Below are 8953 nucleotides of genomic sequence, written 5' to 3'. Positions count from 1 at the left end.
AGGCTACAGGCGTTTTATTTTTATCTGGCCAGAATGATGAAACTGCCAGTTGTATTATCCCCCACCCCCCCAACCCCACCCGCTGCTGACTCCAGTTTGTAGGTTACAGAAAGATTTCACCAACCACAGATAAGAAGATTAGAGAGGAATTAATGGTAGGCCTATTCCTTTGTCATTATAGGAATAAATTGATATTTGGTTTTAAATCAGCGGGTGGGGACAGTGGGGAGTTGGAGCAACATGTTTTGTCAGGAGATGTAAGCAGAGGGATGTCACAGTGACAAGCAAACTCAACCAGGGGGGATGCCTGTGCACTGGAGCTAAACACTGGATATCTCAGACTGATGTTCATCATGTTGCAGGAGATGAAAGAGCACGATAATGAAGACGTAGCTGAGTGGATGCATGGTGGGGCATAATGAGTGCTGCTGGGACATGGACTTGCCAGTAGAGGACGGGGACAGCCGTGGCATTCCCTGGGTGAGACGCTGACACACAGGGAGGAACATTTCGGTTCCTCTCGCCTTTCTAGTCCCAGCTTAATCATGAGAGTAGTCCTCCTGGCCTTAAGACTGATGTGCTTGGCCTGGTTGTGGCCTGTCACACAGCTCAACAGCAGCAACTTCCCGAACAAGAGGAGACACAAGGAACTGTATGTCGGAGAGAACACCAAACAAAAGCATGGCGGGTGAGCCAAAGTGGAATTTTTCCTATGACATATAATTGTGGAGATGCTTCTGCTGTTAAGAGAGCTATATTTTATTGCTTTAGGCAATCTATGCTATTTTACAATGCCATCACAGATGTGGTTAGAAAGCTAAGAGCAGGTGATTGGATCATATCAAAAATAAATAAATCTGTGCATTTGACTGACTTTCTCTTTTATGATGATTTATAATATTCAGACTTTTTAAGTACACATTTATTTTGAAAAAAGTGGTAATTTACATGACATAACAACTAAAGTCTTGGTTCATATTAAGCACTTCATTAAGATTTCTAGGAAGACAGAAGACAGATGGGCCTCTAAGAGCAAAAAAAACAATTCTGGTATCAACTTATGCATGACCTAGTTTACCCTGTTAGATCACTGTCGATACCCTAAAGTTCCAAGAACTTTCATTTCATTTAGACCAATGCCTTCTGAGTATGAAAGTCCAATCAACCATCACTTGCCCGCTTGAGCAGCTGTCAATTCTGTTTCCAGTGTGTGTCTCTGGAAAGAGAAAGATGGTGACAGAGTAAAAGTTCCCACAAATGCTGTTATTTGTTCTCTTTGCTTGTCAGACGAGTGGATCTTAAGTTAAAAAAGATGGACAGCACCAAGTCTATGTTAATCAAATCTGAGCAGCTGCTTCGGATTGAAGAGCATGACTTTGCAATGAGGCCAGGCTTTGGAGGTAAGACAAACATCTAATATATCTTATCAATTTAATTTGAATTCTTCTTCTTTCTCTATCTTTTCTTTGTTATTCTGGATAACCATGTGCTTTCCAGGCAACCTAGTAAGGTTAATGTAGGTTACTGTGCTGTCTTTGGTATTACGCCTCCCAAAAAAACCTTTAGTGACCCAGATTGTCTGCCATCTGAGACAATGACTGCAGCCGGTAGTACAGATAAAATAATCTGAACTACATACCCAATTCTGGCCGGGATGTGCTTTAGCTTTTTTTTTTTAGTTTGCAAACACTGCATGTTAACCATAAAAATCCTTTCCATTATTATAAGTGCCAAATTATAACATTATCTCATGATACTTTAATATAGGCCATACTCATTAAAATATTATTTACAGAGACCCAACAATTTGCACTATGAGCAAGCATTTGGCCATGGTGGCGGTGCGGTACTATTATTGTGTATACCATATGACAGAGCAAACATGTGTTGTACTAAGATCATTACATAAAACATCTACCAGCATACATTGTGGGGGTGGAGTTGCCTGTAGCAGACTTCCTGTATGGCTGTGTCACACAGTGTCAACTCTTCATTGTGGTATTGTATATTTTGTCAAATGCTTTTTTGTTTCTGTCCAGGTATGTGTATGGTTGGATAGTTTCACAATGTCTTGAATCTTGTAGCTAATCTGTTTCCTCTAGATATGTATTTACAGTCTTGTACCTTTGACTTTTTATCAGATACTTTACTCTTCGTTGATACTGGAGTTTCAAACAATAGTTGATAGAGCCCCAGTGACCTAACAAAAACAGGCCTTCCACGACCCTACTTACCCAATATAATCCCTCTCATTTCACAACTCTATTGTTATTGTAGACTGATGGTTTTGAGGGCTTACCTTCATTAGATAATGGCATATAGAGTTTGTAGGTACACATTGTACATTTACAACATTCTGCCACTGGACGATGACATAAGGAATGGTAGATGGTAAATAGATTATACTTACATAGCGCCTTTCTAGTCTTCCAACCACTCGAGGTGCTTTTATACTACACATTCTCATTCACCCATTCACCCATACATATGTTCACAGTTGCTCATCAGTTTTTTGGAACTAACCATTCATGCACAATGGCACCCAAATCTTGCTCAAGGACAGACTGGAAGAGCCAGGAATCTAACCTCTGTTTATCTAATTAGTGGAGCTCTCTTTCCTGAGCGCCAGCCGCCCCTAGGAACATTTCACTTTTCACGAATACATTACATTGTTATATCATGATCTTGATTGATGGAGCAGAGGTTTGAGTTTATCTATGCAGACTGCTGCACTGGCATATGTGCTTGCAGTCAAAGTTGAACCTCTTTGTTACAATAATTCATGATGGGTTCTTTTTTTAAATTTTTTTTATCATCAATCTAAACACAGCTACGTGTAGCAAGAAAAGCCCTCTCTTTATTTCCTGCCTCTTAGACCTTCTGTACATTTTCTCACAATCTTTGAGTGGGTCAGGTCATGTGAACTGAAATACTCACTGATAGGATTGTTAGTGTCAGTGACTGCATGCTGGGATAGACTTCAGACTCTTATCGAAATAGGCAGTTAGACAAACATGATCTAATGAATAAACGAGTGTTCACATAGGGTGTGAAATAAGTAGCACAAAGAAAACTGTTTCCTTGTATGCTGTTGTGTTGAGCCAGAGTTATTCCCACAGTCCAGATTTCACAAATACAAAATCAACTTTACCTGTCTGATACAGTCTAATTCTGAAAGAACCTGTTAGTGTTTTGTCAATGTTACACAACTCTTCTCAATCTATACGGTTTGACCTTTCTTAGGTTCAGCTATTCCTGTCGGAATTGATGTGCAGGTGGAGAGCATTGACAGCATATCTGAAGTAAACATGGTACGTGCTTCTAAGGTTACTTATGTATAGTGTCTGACCACTACACAGTGGGTGCATCCCCAGTCTTTTAAATTGCATCCACATTCCATCAACACGTCTTTTTCTTGCATCTTCCCTGTGTCCCTGCAACAAGAGAAGAACATGTTGTTGTTAACCTCAATTTAACACAGATTTTTTTCAATGGTGAAGAAAGCAAAATATAAAAATTGTCAGCCTTAATCTGTAATCTGTTGTTTGAAAACCAGTTATGCTGTTATACATCAGATCGGTCCGATTGGCTACAGTGTCCAATCAGTAACTGACATAAGGGGGCATGTCGGGATTTTAAAGGTTTCTCTGAATGCTGCTCTCATGTATCCTTGCTCATGCCACCTCAGAGAACCCTCCATCAAATAAGAGACCTAGGATGCATTTAAGTCTCCTTTTCATTGCTAGGCTTTAGTACTTATGTTGGTTCTGTTTTCCAGGACTTCACCATGACTTTGTACCTGAGGCATTACTGGCAGGATGATCGTCTGGCCTTCCCCTCCAGCAGCAACAAGAGTCGTACCTTCGATGCACGTCTGGTGAAGAAGATTTGGGTTCCTGACGTGTTCTTTGTCCACTCTAAGCGTTCTTTTATACATGACACAACCATGGAGAACATCATGCTGAGGGTTTATCCTGATGGCAATATCCTCTACAGTGTCAGGTAAAAAAATATGTTACTTATAAAGAAATTACTATCATCAATCTAGAAATAAATGAACAAGAATGACATCTTACTAGTTGGTTGTCTGATATTAATCTATGCAGCCACACTCTTGAAGTCAGCTATTACATGTTTTTGTGAACACAGTTGCTTATGTTGAATGATTGCTTGAGTTATGTGGGTGATTCTTTAACTGTAAACTTTGTTTTAGGATCACCGTGACGGCACTTTGCTCAATGGACTTCAGTAGTTTTCCTCTGGACACACAGAATTGCTCTCTGGAGCTAGAGAGCTGTGAGTATCAAACTTGCAACATTGCTATCTGTGAATGCCTGGTCCAAAGCAGATTTTTTTAATGTTAATTTTGTTACATTAAATTTGTAAAACTAAATACACTTCACATAAGCTGCTTGCTTGACATGTTTCGCTGAAAAACATGTTATGCAACCTTTGTATTGATTTATAATTTAAAGGCACTGGCTAGTGATACTGTTGTGGTCACTGAATTATTAAACACCATCTATGTTGCTGTCGAAAACACACCGCAGTCAAAAACACTATTTGATATATTATGTAGAGATGGGATAGACATACACGATAAAGTTCACAGTGAATTGCAGACAATATTGCCATCTTCGTTCAGTATGGAGTAAACAAGTCACAATCATCAACCAGATCACTTAAATTACAGTCTTTCTGTCTTTTTTCATTCAGTTCTACTCTGAACTTTGTAATTACTGACGATAGAGTCCTGTTTACTTTTGTGTATTCTGAGGTTTTTGTCTTTTTTACCCTGCTTCTCTTGGACTGCTAATCTTATAAAGCTTAGATGTTGATCTCAGAGGAGAGTTGGGAGCTCCATTTCAGTGCTCTCTCCTCTCCTCAGAGAAAAACGACTAGCCAACATGTGAAGTTGTCATCTCCCTCTCCTTCTTACCCCCAATTCTCTCCTCTCTCGAAGATGCTTACAATGAGAACGACCTAATGCTCTACTGGAAGAACGGGAACGATTCATTAAGGACTGACGAGATTGTGCTCTCTCAGTTTTTTATTGAAGACTTCCAGCCTTCCTTTGGGCTTGCCTTCTACAGCAGCACTGGTATGTGAGGTTGGAGCTTCGGGGGCCCTGTGAGCTGTACACAGTTTGAGAACAATCACAGAGTTCCTGACGTTACCAGAAGCCACTACTTTATAGTAGTAGTTACTTTCAGTAAAAGTATCAGTCACACTCGAGGCCACTCTCATATCTCTCAGTATGAAGCTAAAGCAGTGTAGCAGTGGAAGCAGGGAGAAAACAGCTGGTCTGGTTCTGTCCAAAGGTTTCAAAACTAACAGCATCTCTGAAGCTCACTAATTAACAGGTTCATTTGTTACATTGGAACAGAGACAGACTGTTCCCCTCTGTTTCAAGTCTTGGTCGAGGTGACGGCTTCAATTTCTGATGGATTAACTGCAGTAATAGCCAGGAGAAATGCTTTACAAGGACAGTACATGTAGAAGAACTGGAGGACCAGGCATGGGGGAACTGGAGTCTATGAAGTTGTTGCTGGCCTCTTTGAGCTGTAGGGTATGGTAAATTGTCCTATCTAGCGCTCCGTGTTGTGGGGTTAGAGTAGTCAGGACAATGGCGAGAGACATGAGTTGACCTCAGAGGCCATGGAGCCTTTCCTTAAACTGTCCTTTGTTTCTCTTTGTGAAGACTGAGGTGAGCTGGGAGACACAACTGATCCAACAGGTGAATTAAAGTTGCCTTGCATATTGAGGAGAGATAAACCGAGCAGGATACAGACCACAGAAGAGATGTATGTAATAATGTAGAGGCTTGCTAGACTCTTCCTGGAAAGCATTTGGATTACAGAAAACGGGGCCTCAGGTACAGAGGAGGTGTAGTTTTCAGCTTCTGTTGCTGGGTCTGCTGAGTTAGGTTGATGAAAACTTTTAACATGGTCGTTTTCATTTATCCAAATAATAATTGTCTGATGGAGATAGTGAGATGAAGTTCATATACGAGATGAGGTGTGTGGATGGATGAAGTTGCTCATAGGATGAATTGCTAGCTCACTTTTCTGAGTGTGCTCGAGGCGATGTTTTGTGGTTCCAGTTCTAGGACATACGAGAGCAAACAGGAGGTTAGGAGTTACAGAAGGTTACAAGGTTAGGAGGGTCTAAGATTCTCAAAGTGGCATAATTGAGGTGTGGATTTACTCAAGAAACTCTGCTGATAGCTTCAGTAAAAGGACAGATATGAGAGCGGTATCAATATACTGATTAAATCCTTAGCAAGAAAAAGAACAAGGTCAGTTCCCCAAATATCCCGGTAAATACATCATAGGAGCAGTAAAAGAAATTATTACTTTCTCACTGGAGTTCTAGGTTCCATTTCAACGTTCTCTGTGATTGTCTTGTTTTCTGTCTCAGTTTACTGTTATTCTGTCGTAGTCCCCACCCTGCTTGCCCCACCTGCACTTTATATCTGTTTACTTCTGTTTCAGGTTGGTACAATCGTCTCTACATAAACTTCATTCTCAGGAGGCATATCTTCTTCTTCATGCTTCAGACTTACTTTCCCACCATGCTGATGGTGATGCTATCCTGGGTGTCTTTTTGGATAGACAGGAGGGCGGTACCTGCCCGTGTCTCTCTGGGTACTGAGACCACATGTCAATATGACCATTACTACACGTAGTACATACTGTACACAGACATGCAAGAAGTAAATAGACATCTTCATTGAAATTCAAACTAAAGGCGTCTATTTACTTCTTGCATGTCTGTGTATAGTATCCAACAAAATACACACATTTTGTGCACAAAATGTGAAATTAAAAATGTATTTTCATTAAAAAAAATGATACAGAAATATAACTACAACTAGTATTTATAGTTTTTATAATTTATTTAGTTTTAGTAAATACTGTATGCTCATTTACTTTCTTAAAGAGATGTATGTACTAAATATTATGAGGCAGCCAATTAGCTTAGCTTTAGCATTATGGAGACTGAAAACAGGAAAACACAGATTTCTGCACTCTCCAAAGGTAGCAAAAACTGCCAACCAGAACCTCTAAATCACTCACTAATCACTAATGAATTAATGTATTATATCTCTTTAGTCTGTACTGAAATTGCAGTGTAAGAATTACTGTTAGTGGTTTATGGGCAGGACTATTTCTTGGCCTGATGCAGTGATTTTCCTTCTTGTCATCATAGTGAGGTTACTAAACGACCAGTAAATTATTATGTCTCCTTTAACTCTCCTTTAGATTTAGGAACTTTTCTAAACCCTGTTAGCAACTTTATTTCTAAAAAGTGACTAATGACTTATTCAGACCAATAATATTATATACAAATTCCAGAGAGTTGGCAACACTGATTTAGCTTCACATTAATTAACAGACATGAGTGGTAATGATCTTTTCATATACATAAGAAAGACAATCAGCATATTTTCCAAAATAATGTGCTATCCTTTAAGATCTTTGACGGTTTAAGATAGGTTTGTTAGACATTAAATATCAAATTCATCTGTATTTTTTTTCAGGAGACAAACAGCTTAAAGGTCTGAAAGATATTTAAAACACACAATTCCACAAAATATAATATTCATGTGGTGTTTTTACCATGCTGTGCCTATTGGTTACCAATCTACCAACTATTGTGGTGGTGTTTCTGAGGATTTGCGTTACTACTAGTATAGTACACCCATACAATAAATGTTATTTATGAGTCAACATAATTAATACTCATGATGTGTTGTACTGGTGCTCTCTGTATCCAGGTATCACCACGGTTTTGACAATGTCCACCATCATCACTGGCGTCTCAGCCTCTATGCCACAGGTGTCTTACGTCAAAGCCGTAGACATCTACTTGTGGGCGAGCTTCCTGTTTGTCTTTCTGTCAGTCATCGAGTATGCTGCTGTCAACTATTTCACCACAGTGGAGGAGATGAAGAAGCTCAAGGCAGCAAAGGTGTGGCCTCAAATGTCTACTTTAAAGGTCATGGTTGACCCACAGAAAATAACTTCTCACCCTCTGGGGCTCGCTGACCTCACAGCCTAACTCTCCTCTCTTCCGTCTGTTACCACAGATCCCCAGCTATAATGCTGCCCAAGCTATGGCGTTCGATGGCTGTTTCCATGACAATGAAATGGACTTGACTTCTTTTCCAGAGGTCTCCAGCTCCCCAAACACAGAGGGGAACCCCCAGTCTCGAAACTCTACTGTCTCTCCACCCACAGAAGGAACCAGGCTACGCCAAAAGCATCCTTTAAAACAAAACCTCAGCTTCATAATGAGCAACAGCTACATGATCGACTCCTACTCCAGAGTCATATTTCCCCTGGCTTACCTGCTCTTCAACATCATTTACTGGAGTTTGTATGCATAGTATGCAGAGGAATAAACAGGATTCATTTTGACTATCATTTACCATTTTATCAGTGTAACACCCACAGGCTGTAACAAGCTCTAGTTTATGGGCATGGATATCTTACATTATGTCTTCTTCTCAGTCATAACTTGGAGAAAATCAGTTCTTTGATTGAATGGCTTTGTTTTTGCAGATGTTTATGTGTGTTTTTGGCATGCCTGTTTTATAAAAGAACAAATATAATCAAACAAATATATTCACATTTTTATGATTTATTTTATTGCTTGATTGGACACAAAACATTATGTGATTACTGTACAATGTCTTGAAAAATAAATGTAGGCTCTTAAAGACATGTGTGAAGCTAAACATTTTCTGATAAGATAAGAAATTACTCATAAATATGAAATATATAGAAAAAAGTAAATGCTGAAGAAAGCCATTAAGAAAGTCATGCTGGTGTTAAAGAGGACCTCTGTGTTGTCCAATCAGTCCAGTTTGTTGTTGAGATGAACACCTAGGTATTTGTATGCTCCCACCATCTCATATCCAAGTTCACCAGAGGTGTCTTCCTCCTGA

The 8953-nt window shown here is 39.6% G+C and overlaps 1 protein-coding gene across 1 annotated transcript; it reads left to right on the top strand.

The window, feature by feature from the left end:
* Positions 1-541: 541 nt before the first annotated feature.
* On the top strand, positions 542-8497 carry gabrr3a (gamma-aminobutyric acid type A receptor subunit rho3a). The gene is made up of 9 exons (XM_019253151.2): positions 542-688; positions 1288-1400; positions 3244-3311; positions 3779-4002; positions 4214-4296; positions 4964-5101; positions 6495-6647; positions 7781-7974; positions 8093-8497. Exons 1-9 carry the CDS (start codon positions 546-548, stop codon positions 8390-8392), a joined length of 1416 nt encoding a protein of 471 aa, XP_019108696.1. The 5' UTR covers positions 542-545; the 3' UTR covers positions 8393-8497.
* The last annotated feature ends 456 nt before the right edge of the window (positions 8498-8953 follow it).

The sequence above is a fragment of the Larimichthys crocea genome, chromosome XXII (assembly GCF_000972845.2).
Source record: "Larimichthys crocea isolate SSNF chromosome XXII, L_crocea_2.0, whole genome shotgun sequence".
NCBI classification, from domain to species: Eukaryota; Metazoa; Chordata; class Actinopteri; family Sciaenidae; genus Larimichthys; species Larimichthys crocea.
The sequence above is the reverse complement of the archived record's forward strand: the minus strand, read 5'-3'. Positions and strand labels throughout refer to the sequence as shown.

What these genes read in the sequence shown, in the direction of transcription:
- gabrr3a (XM_019253151.2), top strand. Translation starts at nt 546, where the DNA reads ATGAGAGTAGTCCTCCTGGCCTTAAGACTGATGTGCTTGGCCTGGTTG. An exon ending in CTCTCTGGAGCTAGAGAGCT is followed by an intron (nt 4,297 to 4,963) that starts GTGAGTATCAAA and finishes CCTCTCTCGAAG; the next exon opens with ATGCTTACAATGAGAACGAC. An exon ending in TGCCTTCTACAGCAGCACTG is followed by an intron (nt 5,102 to 6,494) that starts GTATGTGAGGTT and finishes CTTCTGTTTCAG; the next exon opens with GTTGGTACAATCGTCTCTAC.